This window comes from Schistocerca gregaria, chromosome 6, assembly GCF_023897955.1.
Source record: "Schistocerca gregaria isolate iqSchGreg1 chromosome 6, iqSchGreg1.2, whole genome shotgun sequence".
Taxonomy (NCBI): domain Eukaryota; kingdom Metazoa; phylum Arthropoda; class Insecta; order Orthoptera; family Acrididae; genus Schistocerca; species Schistocerca gregaria.
The window spans coordinates 369,398,696-369,423,086 of record NC_064925.1 but is presented as its reverse complement, the minus strand read 5'-3'; the positions used below and the strand labels follow the sequence as shown (position 1 = coordinate 369,423,086).

The 24,391-nt window shown below is 38.8% G+C and overlaps 1 protein-coding gene across 4 annotated transcripts in view; it reads right to left on the bottom strand.

Annotated features, from left to right (window-relative positions):
* LOC126277997 (uncharacterized) overlaps nt 1-24,391 on the bottom strand; it is a 277,984-nt gene that overhangs the window by 156,951 nt on the left and 96,642 nt on the right. For all 4 annotated transcript variants that reach the window (XM_049977675.1, XM_049977678.1, XM_049977677.1 and 1 more), the window contains 2 exons: nt 24,026-24,363; nt 12,819-15,582 (listed from right to left, as the gene is read on the bottom strand). In XM_049977675.1, coding sequence (XP_049833632.1) covers nt 12,819-15,582; nt 24,026-24,363 — 3,102 coding nt within the window. The remainder of the gene's footprint in view (nt 1-12,818; nt 15,583-24,025; nt 24,364-24,391) is intronic.

Here is a 24,391-nt window from a genome sequence, read left to right as displayed (position 1 = left end):
CGGAGCAAGTATGGTGGGTCTGACACACCGGTGTCAATGTGTTCTTTTTTCCATTTCCAGGAGTGTACTCGTATAACAATAATGAAGATACCATTTATACAGAATAAATGTGATTGGGCTCTTCTAATATCTGCACTACAGAGAGTTTACGCTCTGGAGAAACCTTGTTAGGGGTCACAAAGGACTGACTGATGAATGATAATACTAACTGGAGACCTGAAATACCAGCTGGCATGCAAACTGGTTGAGTTGATACCAGGCTCTGATCTACAGAAACACTCACTCAAGACTTTGAATGGAACTGCAGTCAGCAAAATCTGTCAAGGTTCCTCCATCTACATCTACACTTCACAAGCCATCTGCACTGGTCTCCTGGTCTGCTTTCCACAGTTTCCAAAGATTTCCAGGTCCTTACGCACCATGTAACCTTTCCAAATCATGGACATTTCACATACTTAAAAGAGATTGCATACAGTATATAGTTCCAGTTTGTACATTCAAAGTGCAGACATTTTGGAAACCATCACAAATGCAAATATTTTTGTAGATTTCTATAAATAATATTTCTAATACTCTTGTACCTGTCACACCATTAGCCACCAGTTTTTATTTAGATCACTGGTATTTATATATGTTTTGGCTTTGCACATCACAAGTCTTTTTTGTTGTTTAAAGTGTTGCGTAATTCTTACCATAACTCAATGCTCCCTGAACTACTATGGCTTATGACGGTGTATCAGACAAATCAAAACAGGGGAAAAGGATCCACATTGACACTTGGCAGTGTGCACTACACAGATAAATTATTTTCCCCGTTGTATCCATTTGTACTTAAAATGGTGTATGCGGTAATTAACAAACTATTCATTTTGAGATTGTTTTAAATTCAAATGCAGACCTTGTAGTACTATTAATGAACACTGTAAAGCACAAAACTGGGAGGTCCATGCTCCATTCAATTTACAACAGTTTATCTACTACATGAATGAAGATACAAACTTAGGTAAGTTTTAGATTGCGCACTGAAACTGAAGTAAGGTTTTGGTTAGTGTGGTTGCAGGTAGAGGTCTGTCAGATGCAACTACCTTGCTCGCACACTCATTCACTACCAGATGAGCTTCATGTCAGAATGGTAGCAACACAGTAATAAAAGGCACTTTACATTCTCCATTTCAACAGGCACAGTTCAGTTACAAGAGAATGTACGAGCATTTCTTAAAGAACAGCTGTCTGAACAATGGATCGGTCTTAATGGGAGTAATAATCTGACATTGTGACACCATCTGATATTTGATTTTGTTTTTTGTTTCATAGGGGTTCGTGAAAGACACTGTCTATGTTTCACTCCTTCCACCAACTTTGAGTGATGCTAGATATCAATAGAAGTGAAGGTAGCAACTTCGGACGTGCTTGCAGAAGTATGGAAAAAGTATGACTGTCATCTGGTTGGTTGTTGTTCATCTGGTGGGGGACATATTGAACATTTGTGAAAGGTAAATTAAAACTTTGATCCCAAATGTAATTGTAAAAAGTACTCCATACTTGTATGTGTATGCATGTAAAAGATACACCTTGTAAATTCAGATGGTTCATTTGGAAATGAAAGGTTTGTAGTTCTATGCATAAGTTAAAATTCACCCCTAGTTTATATTTTCAGTCAAGATACAGTCTTGTGAAATCTGATGGATCTGTTCAAAATACCCTATAATTTAATTTCTAGAAGCAGCAGTGCATGACAAAGAATATCGTGTACCACTACTAATCATTTTCTTTCCTGTTCCACTGGCTACATGGCTACCATTACAGCCTTTCTAGCTGGATGTGTGTACAGAGAATGTGTACAGGAGAGGCTGGTTGACACAACAGGATAAACACCAATGTGAGCTCTGCTCTCTGTGGCAGGCATAGCACCTGACAGAGTTCAAAAAATGGCTCTGAGCACTATGGGACTTAACATCTGAGGCCATCAGTCCGCTAGAACTTAGAACTACGTAAACTTAACTAACCTAAGGACAGCACATGCATCCATGCCCCAGGTAGGATTTGAACCTGCAACTGTAGTGGTCACGCCTTTCCAGACTAAAGCACCTAGAAACACTCGGCCACATCGGCCGGCTCAGAGTTCAAATTTTCAGTCTCTTTCTAAAGGCACAGTACCTCTGTGAGGACACTACTTGATCACAAGAGTGAATCATCCATTTATCTGAACTGATGGAAGACACAAACCAGTGCATAATTTTTTTCAGACATTCTGTGTGGGCTGTTGAGAGAAGATAAAAGAGCGTACAAACACTGTAGTTGGATGAATTTTCTCAAGTTCAAATGGTATTTTTTTAAGTTAAAGCTTGTAGCAAACATGGCTGATAAAAAAAGGGAAATGACAAATAGGAATGTCATCTGCATTTTGGGGAAGACAGCATTATGGCAGAGTGCGTGATGGAAGGCAGCGTGCCTGATAGACATGCATTTTCTGGATCTTATGGTACCAATAGCTTCAGAAATGCTGTGTCACTAAAAAATTGTTGAGCCTTATGTAGCTACCCATTGACATCTTACTTGTTGACTTTTGTTTCGGTTTCTCTGACCAACATTTCTTTAATTATTTTTCTCATGTTTCACCAGCATGAGTGGCTCGCATGGTCAGAGAAATGCCCTCCATTGCTAGTGGTGCAACCAGCAATGGAGGGTGAAACAGCCATCCAAACTGGCAAAAGTCCATTTTGAGATGAGAAGATTATTTTGTGGTTAAGTTAATGTGCCATTGCTGATGTTCGAGCAACTGAGCTGATGATGCAACGCTGTAGGACTGTGACCTGCTGCACATCTCAAGTCAGTCTCCGACACACAAACGCTGTGTGTCTTTGTTGTCTTGTTTTGGGTGTAGTTAACGTGGAACTCCAACATGGAATACATGTGGTTTAATATAAATAATTAATTGCTCCTGTTAAATTACATGAATACATTATGTGGAACTCGTCAGTTAAACAAGTCATAATTTTAATTTTTTTAAAAAAGAATTGTGTTATTACTAATTTATATCTAAAATGCACATATTAAGGGAAGGAGTTATCATTCAGAAAAACTTCTGATTTGTTTTTAAATGCTGTTTGGCTATCTGTCAGATTTTTGGTGTTATTTAGTAAACAACAAAATAATTTTGTGGCAGCACAATTCATCCCTGTCTGTGCCAAAGTTAGAGTTAACCCAGAACAGTGAAGATCAGCCTTTCTCCTAGTGTTGTAGCTATGCACATTGCTATTTTTTGGATTGGGATGAGTTATTAATAACAAAGTTCATAAGCGAATTTTGAAGCTACGGTGAATATCCCTATTTCCTTAAATAAATGGCTGCAAGATAATCTTGGGTGGGCTCCAGCTATTATTCTGATTACATGCTTTGTGTAATAATTACTGTTTTCCTTAATACTGATATTTTTATCACCAAAATTTGCAGTACCCTAATAGCATAAGTAGGTGAACTCAAAAATTTCAGTAGATCATCAATGTGTTCCTTCCCATTCAATGTCTCATCAATGAACACAGCAAAAGGTTTGGCCTTCTTAGCTACATCTATTTAAACTCTATGTTGATTAATGATGTTATGCCACTTCCTGTACAAAACTGTACTGTGTTTTCCTAAAATTTAATGAGACTTCATTTGTAGGCAATCATTTAATAATTTTCTCGAAGACATTATTTACTATTACCACGACTAATTCTTGTTTGTTGGGTGTGATTATTATACTATCATCAGCAAAAACAACTAGCATTGCATCTTTGTGAACAGAGAGAGCTAAGTCAGTAATATATATTCAGAACAATAAGGAACTCAAAAGTGAACCCTGTGGAACCTCATTCTTGATGTCTCCCCACTTTGAGGAAGATGCTGATTTATGTCCATTATATGAACTGTTTACTTCAACCTTAAGCACTCTTCCAGTTAAATCGTTTGTGTACTGTCCCACTCAAACCACAATACGTAAGCTTTTTGGAAGAACTCTTTGAGTTATGCAACCAAAAACCTTTGAGACATCACATAGCATTTTAAGTTATCAAGCCTTTCTGGAAACCAAACTGAAATTTTGTTAGTACACTACTTTTACATATATATGAAGCTACTCTTCAAAAATTCAGAACGGAATAATGCCAATATTGTGAAAAGGACAGACTGCTACTCAGCATGTTGAGGAGATGTTGAATTCCAGACAAGCACACCAAAAAGACAACTAATTATGTGTGCCTTCAGTTTTCTAAAATGGACTGCCCACCAAACCACACACACACACACACACACACACACACACACACACACACACACACACACACACAGATAAGCAAGTACACCTCACATACACATGACTGCTATCTCCAGACACTCAGGCTCGAGCACACTGTGCTATGTCAAGCGGAAGCAGCAATCTGAAATAGGGTGGGGATGGAAGAGGGATAACAGGGTACGGGTAAGGGGAGAGAGGAGTCAGCACTGCCTGGCAAAGCATGCAGGATCTAGATGGCATGATAAGGCTGCCAGGCACAGCATCAGAAGGTTGTGGGTGAGGGAGGGGAGCGGGTGGAATGGGAAACAGAAAAGTAGAGAAGCATAGAATAAACCAGTGTGTGCATTGGCAGAGAGTGGCTCACAATGAGATGAGGGTAAGGGAATGTGAATTGAGAGGAGATGAAAGAACAAAGGGGGTGGAAACTATTGGGCTATTGGGTGGTGTGTGTGTGTGTGTGTGTGGTGTGTGTGTGTGTGTGTGTGTGTGTGTGTGTGTGTGTGTGTGTGTGTGTGGAGAGTAGGTTACCAGGGGTTAAGGTCAGGGTTATCTGGAAAGTGTGTTGCAAGGGAATTCCTATTTGTGTAATTCCGAAAAGCAGGTGATGGAGGGAAGGATCTAGATGGCCTGATTTGTGAAGTGGTCATGGAAATCAATCATCTTAAGCTCACCAGCATGTTGTGCCATGGGATGGTCCATTTTACTCTTGGCGACAGTTTGCTGGTGGTCTTTCATCCTGGTAGACAGCTGGTTGGTAGTCATACCAACACAAAAAGCTGTGAAATGATTGCAGCAGACCTGGTATATGACATGGCTGCTTTCACCTTTAGCCCAGCCTCTGATGGGGTGGGATAAACCTGAGACAGGACTGGAATACAAAGAGCTTGGTGGACTGATTGGGCAGGTCTTGCACCTGGGTCTTCAACCAGGATATGATCCTTGTGGCAAGGGACTAGGATTTGGAGCAGCATAGCAATGGACTAGGATGTTGTGGAGGTTGAGTTGAAATGTGCTGTGCACGAATGACTATGCTTTACTTAAGCAATAGTTTTAAGAACTTCATTTGATAGCTAAGAATATGAGGCGGCCTCAGAAAGAAACCCAGTTGTTGTACGGGCAATAAAACTAAAGTTCTAGCCTTTTTAATTAAGCAAGTGCCAATTAGAATACAGATCTACAGAAGTCTTATGTTGCTGAGCTTTCTTTGTTGCAAGTAAACAGCTCTCTCTCTCTCTCTCTCTCTCTAAACTGTCTTAAGGAGCAAGTTCAACACCTCACACACACACCTGAAATATATTACATCTTATACATAGAGACAGATGTGACATTATCAACAGTGTCAGTATGGAGACAGGGATTGGTCAGTGATATAATAGTGGTGATTGTTACTGAAGTTAATAAACCCATTGCTGGGAAGAGCAGATAAGCAGTTGTTACCATCCTACTTGGAAAATGAATGGACATTATTTAGTTTCAATATGATGAACACTGAGGACTTATGTGCACAGTTTACACCGACTGTAAATTGTGCTCTGGAGAAGTATGTGACTAACTGTCTTCACTCATTCAGCCCCTTCCCTGTTCTCATTCCAGCATTACACAGCCATCATTCCACCACCACCACACCCAGTCTTTTATTTCTCTCCATTTCCACTACTCCCCCTCACCCCACCCTACCCTGCCCTCTATCTAACCTGCAGCACATCACTGTCCACCACTCCCACCACAGTATCACTCCTCCTCCCTGCCCCAGCCTCCTCGTTATCCCCACCCAGTCGCCACTCCCGTCATGCACTGGTGTTGCTGCTCGCAGTTCGGTTTCAGTTGCCTGAGACTGCAGTTGTGCGTGTGAGTTGCGCTTGTGCGCGCATGCGTGTGTGTGTGTGTGTGTGTGTGTGATCTATTGTTGATGTAGGCCTTAACAGCTGAAAGCTTTAATTGTAAGAGTCTTTTTGTTTTGCCTATCTGCAACTCATTATCTTCTTTGTATGGTGAGTAGCAACTTTCCTTTTCATAACAGTCTATTAAAGAGGTTTTTATGAAACAGGTAGCTACTGCAGTTTAGATAGAGGGCAGGGGAGGGGGGGGGGGGGGGGAGGAGTAGTGGAAAAGGGGAGAAATAAAAAGACTGGATGTGATGGTGGAATGATGGCTGTGTAGGGCTGGAATGGGAACAGGGAAGGGGCTGAATGAGTGAAGACAGTTAGTCACATACTTCTCCAGAGCCCAATTTACAGTCAGTGTAAACTGTGCACGTAAGTCCTCAATGTTCATCATATTGAAACTAAATGATGACCATTCATTGTCCAAGTAGCAAATGCCTGTTTTAGTTCTTATTTAAGAACCAAAATGCAGAGAGTTACTCCAGACAATTCAAGTAATACAATGATGCTACATCATCTGCATCGGGATGCATTACAATGGGAGCCCCACAGTGTTCTATCACTGGCTCACTATTGTTCATACATTATGTTAATGATCTGCCATTTTATTTGAATCATGAGGCAGAATTAATCCCATCTGCAGGAGGTGCAAGCATTGTTGTGAATCCAAACAACAACACATCAACAGAGAAAACAATAAATGATGTTTTTGAGAAAGTTACTGAGTGGTTTTGCACAAAAGGTCTAGCATTAAACTTCGGAAAAAAAAGTGCAGATCATCCACTTTTGTACCGTCAAAATCATCTCACCTCCTATTAACCTAGTATATCAACGTGAAATAATGAACAGGACAGAGAATTGTATGTTCTTAGTGTGTCTATTGATGAAGACTTAAATTGGGAAAGCCACATAGTAGACATAGACCTACTAAGATGTTTAGGTTTGGCTATTTTTTCCATAAGAATAAATGCTGACTCTAGGGATACTGAAGTCTGGAAGTTAACATAATTTGCGATGTTCAATCAGTGATTTCTTATGGGAAATTTTATGGGGTAACTCCTTACTTAGGCAAAAAGTATTCATTGCACGAAAGTGTGTCATTAGAATTATGCATGGACTTCAGAAACATATGTCTTGCAGGTACCTCTTTAAGCAGATGGGAATATTAACTACAGCCCCAAATACACTAACTCACTTATCAATAATCCACCCAATTTTGAGAGTAACACAGATATTCACAAGTACAGCACAATAAGGAAAAAATGATATGCATTACTCTTTAACTAATCTAACTTTGGCAGAGAAAAGGGTGAAATATATAGCTACAAAACATTGACATTCTACCCATGGAAATAAAATGTCTGACAACAGCAAAAGTGTCTTCAAATTTAGTTTACTGGTGTTTCTCCACAACATCGCCTTCCTTACCATAGAGGAATTCTTGAGCAGAGGTAGTCATCAGAAAAACTTTAAATGGTCAGCATGCACCCATATAAAGATTAAATTTTATTTTTACTTTTTAGTTCTATGTGAGTGTTTTATGCTTATTCTGTTGCGGTATTCCACATCACACCACTTAGCATGAACCTGATCCATGTAAAAAGTAGCCAACTAAATTAAAATCTCTGAGCAGGCACTCTGGTGTGGCAATAAAAGACAGCAAAAGAAACACTTATTTTAAATTCTGTGTTTAAAAAATTGCTCACAAAGGAGGTTCATACAGTTTTTGACTACCATTTAGACTCTAGCACAGAGGACATGAAAACAGGTATCTCCAGCATTGAGAAGCAACTGAAAGAGTTGAAAATACATAGTCAGCCAGGTCTGAATGGAATTCCAGTTTCTTTTTACATAAAGTATTGTTTGGCACTGGCTTTTTACTGGCTATTGTGAATCTCTTGCCCAGTGCAAAGTCCAAAGCGACTAGAAAAAAGTGCATGTAACTACTGTATAAAAGAGTGGCAAAGGAACAGATCCAAAAACATACGTACCACTGCCCTTACTGCTAGTTTGTTGCAGAACTCTTCAGCATATTCTAATTTTCAATAACAGAACCCAGAACATTGTCCTGGATGACGAGTGTTCATCAGAGATAAGGGTATCATCAGGAGTGTGCTCCAGGGAAGTTTGACAGGACTGTTCTTGTTCTCTATTTACATTACAGAGTTGACAGATAGCTCAGAAGTAGCATGTCACTGTTTGCTGATGATGCAGTTGTGTATGCAAACCATGGATTTGTTGTTGAGTGAATGTGGGAGGCTACAGAATGACTTGCACAGAATTTCTATTTGGTGTGATGAACAGCAGCTTGCTCTCAATATGGAAAAATGTAAATGAATGCAGTTAAGTAGAAATATCAGCTAGGTGCTACTAGGACTCATGCTCTGAGGGTTCTGAACAGACTTAATGATGTATATGACAGTTAATCCATCCCAGGAACATAGACTCTTGATGAGTTTTGCCCCTTATCAACACTGATACTGGCAAGATATTGGTCCCAGGAAATCCAAGACTTTTGAGTAAGTTTTAACTTCAAGTTTGAAGTTGGATAACGAAAGACAAAACAAATATTTTTTGGTGTGATATAATTAAACATTTACTATTTTCTGATTTTTCCCTTTACTTGCACTTTGAAATACTGCTTCCTGCCAAATTTCATGATTCTTGGTCAATATGTTTTGATGAGTGAGTTTTCAAGTATCAAAATAGGTTACAAACAGTATATATGCTAATAATCCACACCATCAACTTACCAATGCATCACATATCTTGGCTTTAATTTGTGTTTTATTTACAAAAACATATATTCTAACAAAATTATTCTATTCATCATCACTTTCTTCGTCATTACAAGCAGAAGAATCATCGTTGTCGTTGCCATCTTCCCATATAACATAGTTCTTGGTTCTGGCCAGTGAATTTGTGATACCACATATTTTGATAGTTTTTCCACCAGTGAAAGCAGAATGAAGTTCCATGCACATTTCATCCACCTAAAAATAAGAGACAAATATGGTCGCCTGATTTTTCCACTTGGCTTGACCTTATGGTTTTCATCAGCTATCCATTGTGTATATTGCTGCTTAAGTGCAGCTTTGAATAGCCAATTCATACACTCTTCTAATAGTTTCTGGGTGTGTACTGGTACATAGGAAAAGCCAAGGATAATCGTTGTAAGCACCTGCAAAAGATATATTTTGCTACGCTGGAAGGGGAGAACAAATGATAAAGACCTCATTCAATTTTTGTCACCCTTATGTCTTGAGTTCTCGTGGAGAGAGGATGTGTTTAGATATGAGATGCGAGTAGTAGCTTTCATGGTATCTGAATAGGAATTTCTCTCAGTGCAAAAATATGAGGCCTTTTTATTTTCTTCCATGCACCACGAAGAGATCATGTCACACTTTCTGCCTGCATATGAGGAAGAAGTCTGATATATGAAAATTACATTACCTACACAGTAAAGAAGGAGAAGTTTTGCGGCGTCGGAAGAAGGAGCACCTACAGAAGTTTGTAGATCTCGACAACATGGAAGTAAGTTCAACTCAATACAAACTCGGAGGAGAGAACATATAAAGTTACAGAATTTGGCCATTAATTGAAAAACAAAATAATTGATTTCTGGTTACAAAAAAAAATTAACCTCAATATTTAGGCATTTTTATTACTAAAAAAAATGCTCAGATGGACATGAGACCTCCAGGATTATTGATCAAAGTCAGTTTTCCCTTTTCAAACTTCCTCACTCCACAGAAGCTGTCCAGGACCAGCACGTTTCGTAAATTCAATAATACACCAGGATGGCATTGCCAAACATCTAAACATGCATTTCCCAGTCAACCACACAGTCATCATCCATCCACCATTTTGGTTTTGCTCTCAACAAGATGCCTTTCACTGATATTTTCAGAATAGTTTTCCTTTTAAACATCAGTAAGCTGGTAGCTTTTGTCCATCAGCAGTTACACACAACACGGCTGTACACCTTTGCAGTTTGTGTAATGATGCTGGATTCCCCTTTCCTGTTCATTGTTGATCAGCAGCATCTCAAAATAGACTGGCATTTGATCCACTTTATTAATCTGCAAGAACATACAGGGATGTTTGTGGTGCAAATTTATCATGTAGTGACGAAAATTCGATGTTTTTTCCTCGTAACTGTCTGGAACCTATTGAGTGATGGTAGTTTTTTTCCTCCAGAAGCCTAATACATTTCGAATGAAAAAACTTGATAGCCAGCTCTAGTTCTTTTAAAAACCTCTGATGCCTAGTTCTTTGGCTAAGGCTAATGCTCTGAGTTGGCACATTTTACTAGACACTGTGTATCCATGTTCCCACTTCATATCTACATAATAGCTGAACCTTTTTTGCAAGTTCAGATGCTTCACAAAATTCCCAGAAATTACCATTCATTTCTTGAAATCGCATTTTGTGTTTCTGCCAGTAGCAAATACAACCCTCGTTCTCATCGTACTTTCTTCCTACTGCACAGTTTCCAATGTTCTCTTCTAATGTGCTACTGATACATCACCGACTGAGGCCACCAAAATGCTACAGAATAGAGGGATCTACTCTTGGAGGTGGAGCAGAACCAACACTTATTACAATTAATTTGTGCACATCAAATTTTTGTCCTTAAATTCGGGAAAAAATATGCATGGATTATTTGTGTATACATGGTAAATAGCCAAACCGTTTGACTACACAAACTTTGAAGCTCCAATTTTTCACACCACAAGGAATCATAGCCTTCAGTTAAATGGCATAAATTTCAACTTGCTATGTCTATCCATTGCTGAGAAAGGAGTTTTTAACAATAAGACAGAGCGACAGACAGAGAGACTGATGGAGAGCAACATGATCCTATTAGGTTTCTCTTTTTACAGACTGATGTACAAAACTCTAAAACCTATTCTGTAATGTTTGAATACAATATCAGTGGTCTGTTGCTTGACACAGCAACAGCGATTAAACATCTAGGTACAACATTAAAGAATGTCATCAAATGGAATGAGCAAGCAAGACTGATTTTAGGGAAAGCAAATAGTCGACTTCAGTTTAGTTTAGTAGGAGAATTCTAGGGAAGTGCAGCTCATCTATATAGGAAACCCTGCACAGAACACTTGTGTGACACATTCTTGCTGAAGTGTTTGAGATCTCCACCAGTCTGATTAAAGGAATACATCAAAGCAAGTCCAAGGAATGCTGTTAGATTTGTTACCAATACGTTCAATGAACACACAAGTTTCATGGAAATGCTCTGTGAACTCAAATGGAAATCTCCGGAGGAAAGACAATTTTCTTTTTGTGAAACACTATTGAGAACTGGCATATGCGGCTGACTGCAGAACAATTCTACTGCTACCAACATACAACTTTCATAATGATCATGAAGAAGATGTAAATTTGGGCTCATGGAGACACTTATCCCTCACTCTGTTTCCAAGGACAACAGGAAAGTTATGGCTAGAGTGGTACAAGGTTCCTTCTGTCATGCACAGTATGGTAACTTGTGTATTGTTACCTAGATCTAGAACAAATGTGGCTAACTTGCCCTAAGCCCTACTGCCAGCAAAGTTATCAGCATAGCACCAATCATGAGTCTGCACAGAATTCTCATCTACACAATATTAGGAAAAGGGTAGACTGCTACTCAATGTAAAGATGATATGTTGAGTTGCGGACAGCCACAGTGAGAAGACTGTTACACATTTAGCTTTTGTCCAAAGCCTTCTTCAGTAAAGGAAACGCACGCGCACCCGCGCGTGCACGTGCACCCGCGCGTGCACGTGCGCACACACACACACACACACACACACACACACACACACACACACACACACACACACACACACACACACACACACACACACACAAAAAAGCAAGAACAACTCACACACACGACAGCCATTCGGGCCACTCAGACTGCTCACAAGCTGCTGGAGATGGCAGTTGTGTGTGCGCTAGGCGTGCTTGCTCATGTGAATGTGTGTGTAGTTTCTTTTCTGAAGAAAGCTTTGACTGAAATATAAATGTGTCATCTCTACTGTGAGCAGCAATCCATCCTTTCCATAATACAGTTGACATTCCAACCTGGAGTTTCCATTGTTGGATCCTCATCTCATATAGAGATACACGCAGTTCTCCACAGTCATTCTCTCAACTTGATAACATTTTACCTGTAAATAAAACTACTGTTCTATGGTCTGACTGTTTATCAGTCATTTTAGGGGCTTTCTTACTTTTTTCTCTGGTTTCTTTTCACAGATATGGTGAGATGAACCTTTCAATCAGTTGCAATCTAGCGAGTTATTCTAGTACTGAAGTGTAGGGATCACACTTGCTACAAAGGTCAGTTCTCTAAAAGTAATCTCCAAAAGAAACATATTGGTTTCCTCATAGTTGAAGCAATATTAAATGCAAATATTGATAACTTTCAAAGTATCCTGGACTATTTAGCCATCTTCAATTTCATTCCCCTCCCCCCACCCACCCCCACCCCCCACTCTCCTTTCTGATGAGATATGACAAATTTGACTCAACATAAAATGTCTGTTGTATGCTCATCTGAAAACACCAAATGGGTGGAATACTTCAGTTGATGACTTACTAATCTTAACAAATAAATTTAAAAAGAAGAACAGTTTTATGTCAGTTACCTGACTGTTGAGGGCGACTGGCTTTATTTTCACCCATAACTGTCACATCTTCCGCTTTCTGGTTTCCCAAATTTTCATCTTCACAGTCCTTTTCCTTCATTGCAGGATCTGATGGAATTTCGGTGGAATCCTCATCCTTTACAGAAATATTGTTCATACTATTATTATTTCTGGATAAACATAGCTCAGACATAGGGGTATTTGCAGGCTTCTCCAGTTTAACATCATTAGCAATGACTGCATTAGCATGCAGTTGACTGCTCGTAGCATCTTCAGTTTCAAACTTACAGTCTTTGGCTGATGAGGTAGCTGGTGCTGTAGCATTACTCGCATGATTACAAAGTGGTAGAACAGGCTTTACTGAACGTTCAGTACAAACAGACTTTTTCATTTCCATATCAGCAATGATTGTGGTTTTTCTTCCATGACTGGATGAACTGATCTCACAGGGAATTTCATTTGTTTCTATCCTCTTTTCACTTAGTTCGTCTTTTACTTCCCTTTCATTATTATCTCTGGACAAATGTACCTCAGACATTAGAATATTTGTAGTCTTCCCTGGTTTATCATCTTTAGCTACAATAACATCAGGGTTCAGCCCATTGCTCTTTGCACCTTTAGTTTCACACTCTTCAACTGATGACGTGTCTAATACACTTGTTTTTCTTTCCTGATTAGAAACTAGTAGGTTAGTTTTCAAAAAGCATTCAGTAGGTACAGCATTTTTCATTTGCATATCAGTACTGACTGTGGTATCTTTTACAAGAGAGAATGAATTGCTCTCACAGGGGACTTCATGTGCTTCTTGCCTCTTTCCATTTGGTTCATCATCTACTTTTTTTTCATTACTATCTCTAGATAAATGTACCTCAAACACTGGAATGTTTGTAGTCTTCTCTGGTTTATAACCATTAGCTACACTTACATCAGGATTCAGTCCACTGCACTTTACATCTTTAGTTTCACTTTCACACTTTTCAATTGATGATGGTTCTAATGTAGTTGTTTTTCTTTCCTGATTAGGTACTGGAATGTCAGCTTTACATAAGCATTCAGTAAGTGTAGCTTTTTTAACTTCCATATCAACATTGGTTGTGGTTTCTCTTGCATGAGGTGATGAATTGCTCTCATGGGGGACTTCATGTGTTTCTATCCTCTTTTCATGTGATTCATCTTTTACTTTTCTTTCATTGCTATCTCTGGATAAATGTAATTCAAACACTGGAATATCTGTAGTTTGCCCTGGTTTATCATCATTAGTTATGTTTTTATCAGGACTCACTCCACTATTCTTCATGCTTTTAGCTTCACTTATACATTTTTCGACTAGTGATGTACCTGATATAGCTGTTTTTCTTTCCTGATAGGAAACTGGTACATCAGGTTTCAATAAACATTCAGGAGGTACATCATTTTTCATCTCCATTTCATCAAGAGTGACTCTGGCTTCTCTTACGTGAATAACAGCATTTTTCTCATGGGGAACATCTAATTCTCCATAAGTTTGTATAATCTTTTCACTTGGTTCATCTTTAACTTTTCTTACAAGCTCATCTCTGCCCATTTGGACCATAACACATTCACCTTTATTGTTGTGAGGGTAGATACTACACACTTCTCCATACTGCTGAGGCTGAACTGTATTTTCAGTATCTGTGAGTGACACACCACAAACGGAATGTGTACTGGGTTCTTTCTTGGTACTGTTTAACAAAGCAAGGTCATCATCAGAAACTACCAAATCCCCACTTCTTATGTTGAAACAATTGTTGTTGGAATTATACTCTTTCATTCTATCATAATGTTCTGCCAAATCATTTCTGAAACCTTTTTGTGTGCTCATTACAACAGGGACACTGCTTTCTCGTTCTTCCATGCATAAAGTGCAGGGAGCATCATCCACATTCAAAATTTCATCTGTAGTATTAATAGCTAGAGATACTTCATGTTCTTCCTGAAACTGCTTTTCACACAGTGTCTTAACACTCCCCTTTATGCCATCATCAATCATGGATGCTACAGTGAGGCAAGAGTTGTCAACTGCCACATCAGTCACATTTGTTGATGAAGAGAAAACCATAATCTGTTCATCAATTGATGAGATAGCCACACTTCTATTCCCATTATCTGATGAGTGCCTATCATCATCTTTGGTTTGCATATTACTTCCAACAGGTTCTGTAGGCACTTTAGTTTCAGTAGTTGACTGTGTCTTACAATAACTAACTGGCATTAAAGTAATTGTTTCTCTTTTTTCAGTACTAACCATACCACAACTGCCAGTATTTTGCAAGGGAGTGTTTTCACCTTTTTCTTTAACTATAGCAGTTTCAACCCCTATGGGGGAGGAAGTATCAGATGTCATAGTGTCTCGATTATGTTCACAACTTCCTATTGGCATTAAGACAGTATCGTTTTCCAATAAATTCTTTTCTTGGAACTCATCAGAGTTATTCAAATACATTGAAAGACTTTCATCTTCTATAATGAATTTATCTGCTTCAGAATTGATGTAATCAATGTTCATTTCTTGTACAAAATTAGCTATGGACCGCTTTGTAGTCAATTCATTTTGTTCTTCCTTTGAGGATTCAAGGTCATATACATTCATCTGCACATTGGAAAAAGGCTCTTTGTTGTTGCCTTCGTTGTCATCACAAATATTTTTAGCTGATGAGTCCACGAAAGATCTTTCAGACACAGAAGATGTACTAATCTCACTGTTTTGCTTTGATGTGTTAGCTTTGCCAACACATTTCTGAACCTGCAAAAAAGAAATCCACAATAAAATAAAGAATACAGTTCATGCGCAGGCACTAATTTTATAATTCTAATATAGTTTATACTGAAATCAGCACCCAAATGAAAGAATGTTACTTAATTTTGTATGGTCCAGAAAGGAGCTCATTATTCAGGAAAACACATTTTCAGTTACTTGCCCACAGCCACAGAAACTTTAACTACTAGAACATTCAGATTAAAATGAACTTAATGGATCTGGTAGTAGATCACTCCTTCTACAAGATTGATAGATTTCTAGTAGAACCAACTGACGTATAATTCATTATCTTATGTAAAATCTGACTTCCCTGTAACTTCATTTTGGTAACATTATCAAAGTATTAATAGGTGTTGTAAATTGATAAGTATTACCATATGCACATTGGTGTAATTTTACAACTTTCTGTGACAAGTTTGTTATTACCTACTAAATGAAAATATATGTTGATTTATTCCACACCCATGATGACCATTTCACTTAGGATATGTGGCAGGAACATCAGCATCTCTCACCATTTTTTTTTAACATAAAATATATCTATTATGTATTCTTGTTTCACAACACCTTTTACATCATTGCATATCTCCTCTCACTATAGAACTGTGACAACAACAAAAAAAGGAATCAATCTAATCAATACTGCTGCGTAATACTTACAGAAAAATGTAACTTTCACATGACTTGTCCCTGCCAAGTAACACAGTCTGATGAAACTTGGCCACACATAGAAAGAACTGTTACAATATAGTACAGAATGTAACAAAGAAATACGTAATGAGATGAATGGAAATAACAATGACAAGAATTACATTTAAGTCTCTGTGATTCATGGTAGTTCCCTGGACATTACAAAAGGCAGGACATAGTTCTTAATATAGCTTGTGATCATCATGGAGTTCTGTAATGTGGCCCTATGCTGGCCACAAGGTTGGTAACAAGTCCTCGTGGTGGGCATTCCATTACTCCACCAGCGTGTTGGCAACCACTGGTTAGTCAGTGCAAGTGGATTTTCTGCAATATGTCTCCCCCAAGGCAACCCATATATGATCAGTGGGATTTAAGTAGGGGGGGGAGGGGAGGGGGTAGAGACAGATAGGCCAGTCCATTCACTGAATATCCTCTTGTTTCAAGAGCTCCTTCACCTGCATTGTTCAATGCAGTTGCATCATGTCACCCACAACAATGAAGCCAATGCTGAATACAACCTGAAAAGACACACATGGGGAACCCTTACAGTGTCACAATAACATTGACCAGTGCGTGTATTGTTTTCAAAAATTTGGAAGCCAGTAAACCCATGCAACAGTATGCATCCCAACACCATATCCCTTTCTATAACATTCCTAAGTGCATTACGTCTTACCACCTTTTGTCTTATGAGGGTATGCCCAATACTGTTGAACATGATCACTTTGGTAGTCCAGGTGTTATGGAGGTATAACATGGCACAGGCGTACTGATCCCAAATTCTTTGAACATAGTACACTCACCAGTCAACATTACGCTACATGCACTACTTCTCCACATCCATCTATTTAGGGGTACGTTCACCCTTGACTTCATTTTTATGGATGACAAGGTGCGACCGCATCGAACGTGGGAGGTGGAGGATCTCCTGGGATGAGAGAAAATTTGGCGAATGGGTAGGTCTGCCCATTCACCTGACTTAAATCCCATAGAGCATGTGTGGGATGCACTGGGGAGACATAGTGCAGCACATCCAAATGCGCCAAAGACCATCCAGTAGTTCAACCACACTGGCAGAGGAAAGGAATGCTGTACCATAAGACCTCCGTAACACCTTGTGGTCAATATGAGAGCATACTGCAGAGCATGCAGTGCCATCTGTGGTGATCAAATACCATATTAAGAACCATGACCCGCCTTTTGTAATGTCCAGGTGACCATCATGAATCGTGGAGGTTCTTTGTAATTACTGTCTCTGAATACAAGTGTCACTTCCGCTCATCTCATTGTGTATTGAGTGTATTGTGAAGAGTATTGTAGCAGTTCTTTCTACATATGATCCATGTATAAATAATGTGGGGTAAAATACAGGGAGCGAAAGGCTATTTACAATTTGTACAGAAACCAAATGGCAGTTGTAAGAGTTGAGGGACATGAAAGGGAGCAGTGGTTGGGAAAGTAGTGAGACAGGGTTGTAGCCTCTCCCCAATGTTATTCAATCTGTGTATTGAACAAGCAGTAAAGGAAACAAAAGAAAAATCAGAATAGGAATTAAAATCCATGGAGTAGAAATAAAAACTGAGGTTTGCCGATAACATTGTAATTCTATCAGAGACAGCAAAGGACTTGGAAGAGCAGTTGAACAGAATGGACAGTGTCTTTAGAGGAGGATATAAGATTAACATCAACAAAAGCAAAACGAGGATAATGGAATGTAGTCGAATTAAGTCGGGTGATGCTGAGGGAATTAGATTAGGAAATAAGACACTTAAAGCAGTCAAGGAGTTCTGCTATTTGGGGAGCAAAATAACTGATGATGGTCGAAGTAAAGAGGATATAAAATGTAGACTGGCAATGGCAAGGAAAGCGTTTCTGAAGAAGAGAAATTTGTTAACATTGAGTATAGATTTAAGTGTCAGGAAGTCGTTTATGAAAGTATTTGTATGGAGTGTAGCCATGTATGGAAGTGAAACATGGACAATAAATAGTTTGGACAGGAAGAAAATATAAGCTTTCGAAATGTGGTGCTACAGAAGAATGCTGAAGATCAGATGGGTAGATCACATAACTAACGAGGAGGTATTGAGTAGGATTGGGGAGAAGAGAAGTTTGTGGCACAACTTGACAAAAAGAAAGGACCGGTTGGTAGGACATGTTCTGAGGCATCAAGGGATCACCATTTTAGTATTGGAGGGCAGTGTGGAGGGTAAAAGTCATAGAGGGAGACCAAGAGATGAATGCTCTAAACAGGTTCAGAAGGATGTTGGTTGCAGTAGGTACTGGGAGATGATGAAGCTTGCACAGGATAGAGTAGCATGGAGTGCTGCATCAAACTAGTCTCTGGACTGAAGACTACAACAATAACAATCACAACAACAACAACAACAACAACAACAGTGGTCCACATTTCTTTGAGTTATATTACTTGCCAGTGACACATCACGCAGAAGTGTTGCTCACCAGTGTGTAAATAACAAGAATAAAGATAGAGTGCTACTCATCATGTAGAGTAGGCATTGAGCAAACACACTACTTTTTGAATGTACCTCTCTGCTCCTCAATGCCTCCTCTATGCAGTGAGTAGCAATCTATCCTATTTCATATCATTAATCTATCACACATTATCTGTTGTCTAATCTATAAACAGATAGAGGAAAAGCTCTTCAGGTACAAAGTTAATGTTGTAACTCATTCCCCATCTGTCACAATCACACTTGTCCTAATGAACACTAATCATTTAGTTGGATCGCAGCAGCAGAATGTGAGTAAGCAATCAAGGTGAATGCTATTTATTCCTGCTAGATCTTATAAACTCTGCAGCTGTCAATGACTGTTGGTGAATAATGCAACACAAATGCTTTTAAAATGCTTTAATTCAATGCCATGACAGGTTTCAGGCTATCATGCCTCTCTCCAGATGGCTAACATTTCTGAATACACTGATGTCTTCGTCAACAACATGTTGTCCACTTCTGCATTGCACAAGTATACTGGAATATTGAGCATCACTTTATAAGTTGTTTCAATAGGGGAGAAAATGTTGATGTGCCTACATTTATTTAGTTTTTAGAGTGAAACAGCTGTACACAGTTACTTAGATTCCAGTGGATGGCACTTCGTCTTGCTAAGGTCTTTATGATGCATAAGCTGTGTCAGTGCAAACAGCACATATGTTGAAAATAAATCTTTGTGGCACACAAACATTTCATAATATGCTTCACATCAGTTTGAGCAACAAACATGAGCTTTACATTCGATGCTTTTGTTTATAGTGCAAAGAGCACCCGCTAAACAAAGGTACCATGCATTTCCTATTGAGCAAAGATGTAAACTAAGCAAGGAAAATGTGTGGGTGATGGAACTTGTTATTAACATAAAGACGCTTAAACTCTAAAAATGAATTTATTATTGAAGCATTAAAGAACAAGTTTTCTCAGGAGCTTTTTTAAACCAACTGGCAGTGGAAATTTTAATGAAACACTATAAAGCTACAAGATTGCATACTATAAATTAGATATATATATGTATACATAAATGCTGAACTTTTGATGGTCATTACAGTTTATAGTTTAGTTGACAGCAAAATGCAATTAAAAAGGTGGAGGCAGTGATGAAGATAACACATTTGTTCAATATTAGGGTTTTGATACAATTAACTTCATGCTGACTTCATAAAGAGATTATTTCAAATACAAATATCTGAAAATTATTGTTATAGCATGTTTTACATAATGTTAAAACTGAAAAATATTTGGTACTAAGCTACTCTTAGTGTTTATTGTGTTGTGTTTGATCTCTATTCCTTTCCTTCTGTAGTAGCTGTTTTTCTATTGCAATGAGGAAATTCTCCCTCAGATTCCTGACTGTTGTGTGTCCATGATGTGTTTAATTTATTTGAAGAGAAACTGTTTTTTAGCTAACTCCAGTTGCTCATTTAGAATGTATTGTGGTGAATGGAGGGTGTGAATATATGTCAATAATACATTACCTCTCTGAGTACAAGAATTTTTATGTTACTAACATGTTGTGCCTCCTATATATTTTCTTTCCTTAGTTTAGATCTTTACTCAACAGGATTGAATGATACATTTGCTTACTGTAAGCTCTTTGCATTATAAACAAAAACATTGACTGTAAAGCCCATGTAACTCAAACTGAGATGAAGAATTTTATGAAGTGTTTGTATGTCACAAAGGTTTATATATAATGTGTGTGCTGTTTGCACTGTGATGGCTTATACATTGTCCTGGAAAACTATAATGACTGTAGCAAGACAAAGCACCATATATAAGTATATACAACAATTTCACCTTATACTTAAAAAAATGTGAGCACATTAGCAGGTTTCACTATCAAAACAATTTATGAAGTGCCACTAAATACAGGGTGTTTATCAATGAATGTCGGGTTTTTAACACTTTATATTATTTATTATATTATACACACAGTTATAAATGATATGTCAAACGAAAAAGCAACTCAAACAGTTTTACCAAGAACCTTATAAATGTTCATTATGAGCACTATTTGTCACACGGCACACATCAAGTCTACAGCCGAGTTCTTCCCAAACACTGATAAGTGTTCTTCAGTGATTGTAGCAATAGCTGCTCCAATCCGATTTCTTAATTCAGGGAGGTCCGCTACTAGCAGAGGCACGTACACATGATCCTTGATGAAGCCCCAAAGGAAAAAGTCACATGGCATTAGGTCGGGTGAATGTGGAGGCCATGCAAAGCAAGCTCTGTCATTGGGCCCTTATAACTGTAAGTTTAATATAATAAATATTATAATGCGTTAAAAACCTGATATTCATTTACAAACAACCTCTATTAACTATTCTTGTACAGTGCAGAAGCATATGACATGCTGGTAATCAATATAATCATAAACTTTAGCCATCAGAAGATAGGCACAACAGCCCAAAACCATTTGCGGCACCGATGCATAGCATTTTAAAAGTATTTGTGGTTGGTTGTCTCATTCACCAACAATCACAGTGAAGTCATTGAAGAAGTAAATTTTATCCATATTGCTCTTTATTGTGCAGCAAACAAGTCACATTTGTGTGAAGCAAAATCTGCAAATCCCGGCAGAGGAACAAAGAAAATATATGCAAATGGAAATTTTTATTATTAAAGAAGCACAATAAACTTGTAGGTTTAGCAATAAGTTTTGTAACAAATTTGAGGGCAGCACACTGTGTCTCAAATCACTGTATTGTATTAAGATCAAGTAGAATATTCAGTACTGAAAATGATATATTTTCTGAACACTTACACTATGTGACTAAAAGTATCCGGACACCTGGCTGCAAATGACTTACAAGTTCGTGGCACCCTCCTTGGATAATGCTGGAATTCAATACGGCGTTGGCCCACCCTTAGCCTTGATGACAGCTTTCACTCTCGCAGGCATACATTCAGTCATGTGCTGGAAGGTTTCTTGGGGAGTGGCAGCCCATTCTTCATGGAGTGCTGCACTGAGGAGAGGTATCGATGTCGGTTGGTGAGGCTTGGCATGAAGTCGGCGTTCCAAAGCATCCCAAAGGTGTTTTATAGGATTGAGGTCAGTACTCTGTGCAGGCCAGTCCATTACAGGGACGTTATTCCTGTGTAACCAAACCACTTCCGAATTTTACTGTTGGCACTACACTCGCCGGCATATGACGTTCACCAGGTATTCGCCATACTCACACCATGCCATCTGATTGTCACACTGTGTACTGTGATTCATTACTCCACACATCGTTTTCCCACTGTTCAATCATCCAATTTTTATGCTCTTTATGCCAAGCGAGGCATTGTTTGGCATTTACCGGTGTGATGTGTGGCTTATGAGCAGCCGCTCGATCATGAAATCCAAGATTTCTCACCTCCCACCTAACTGTTTTAGTACTTGCAGTGGATACTTATGCTGTTTGGTGCTCCTGTGTGATGATCTGGATAGATGTCTGCCTATTACACATTACGACCCTTTTCAACAGTTGGTGATCTGTCAGTCAACAGATGAGGTCAACCCGTACACTTTTATACTGTATGTGTCCCTTCGTATTTCCATTTCACTGTCACATTGGAACCAGTGAACCTAGGGATGTTTAGGAGTGTGGAATTCTCACATACAGATGTATGACACAAGTGACACCCAATCACCTGACCAAGTCCGCGAGTTCTGTGGAGCACCCCATTCTGTTCTCTCACAATGTCTAATGACTACTGAGGTCACTGATATGGAATACCTGGCAGTAAGTGGCAGCACAATGCATCTAATATGAAAAACACATGTTTTTGGGGGGTGTCCGGATACTTTTGATCTCACAGTGTATGTTGACAATTCACAGAAGCAGATAACTGGGTTCTGCTCATTGCTCACACTTGTCATCCACAAATGTGTGTGAAATCTAATGGGACTTAACTGCTAAGGTCATCAGTCCCTAAGGTTACACACTATTTATCTAAATTATCCTAAGGACAAACACACACACCCATGCCCGAAGGAGGACTCAAACCTCTGCCGGCACCAGCCGCACAGTCCATGACTGCAGCGCCTTAGACTGCTTGGCTAATCCTGCGCTGCTTGTCATCCACAAGTTACATATGACAATATGGCAAAGCAATGAAAGCCACACACCATCATATTTTAGGTTTATGTAGAGGATAACAAAAAGTACTTCATAGTCCCTGCACCAATGGAATTCGGAAAATTTGTGAAAACTTGCATTTTCTGAAGACTACTTGAATTACAATGCCAGAAAAAAAAATGCAGCAGTTATACATCAGCTGTTTGGCTTTCAGGCTTTAACTCTACAGAGTCCACAAAAGACACAACAGGGAAGGAGGGAGGGGTTAAGGGAAGAGGCTCTGAACTACTTGTTGCTAGAATGCAATTTCAAATTATACTGCAAGTGTGAAGTACTGATACTCAAACATACATTTAGGACTTCTACATCACCTATGTAATACAACAATGATCTGAGTGAATAGCTCAGTGATGTTTTTTAAAGTCTGAAATGTTTGTTATAGTGATGAAAATGACATTTTTTCGTTTAAAGTACACAATTAAGCATACAATTCCAATTTCATTGCTGATGTGATCCTGTATCCAAACCCTGATTATCAGGAGGTCGCTGTCTATATAAATTGTGTAGTGTATTCCTCAGTAGAGGGAGTGAGTGATGACAAGGATATTTAAAAGCCTGCTATCATGCACACTGGGCCACTAAAATGTACTGATATGTTGTTTGAGTATGAAGGAAAAAACTCCAGTAACTCTCCAGAAAATAAGAACCACTGTAAGGGGGGAAACAGAAAAAAGATTGACAATTATTTCCTGAAAGTGAACCGAATGTAAGTAATATGAAGCAAAGTGTATTTTACATTCTTATGTGTAATTTTATAAATAAGTTGTAAGTTTCTGGCAAGTGCAATGTACATAATGCAGGCAGCTTCCAAATGTGCAAATACAGTCAATAGCTGTTTCTGGAAAAATTTGTGTTCCGAATTATCTGTGCAGCCTTTGCCCCCATTATCCTGAATGATCTGGAGCTTCCTGTATCCTGCATGTCAATTGCTTGCTCAGTTTCTTTGGACAGTTATAATAGTTTGAATGTGTGTGTGTGTGTGTGTGTGTGTGTGTTTGTGTGTGTGTGTGTGTGTGTGTGTGTGTGCGCGTGCCCCCCCCCCCCCCCCCCCACACACACACACAAACTTATATCTACATACAAATGCATCTTACTTACCTCAGAGGATACACTGGCAGTCACAGGCTGATCGATAAGTTTAACACATTGGAAATTTTCTTTTTCTTCCACCACACCAGAATCATGGAGATTGGGAGACAAATGGTCAGATGATGTAGCAGTTCCATTTAATGAGTCACCATGCACATCTGTTTCTTGGCTAACTATAACATCTGATGATATGTGCATCTTATCACCATTGGAGCATGCGCCCATATCTATATCCAGTAACTTTCGATCAGCCACAGCTCCAGCGGCCACTGTTCCTAAGCATTTGCTACTATCCTGTGGCCTTGTGTGATTTGGCTGATGCTCTTCAAGCATACTATTGCCACATTCTACAACACAGAAAACCTGATGTGAACA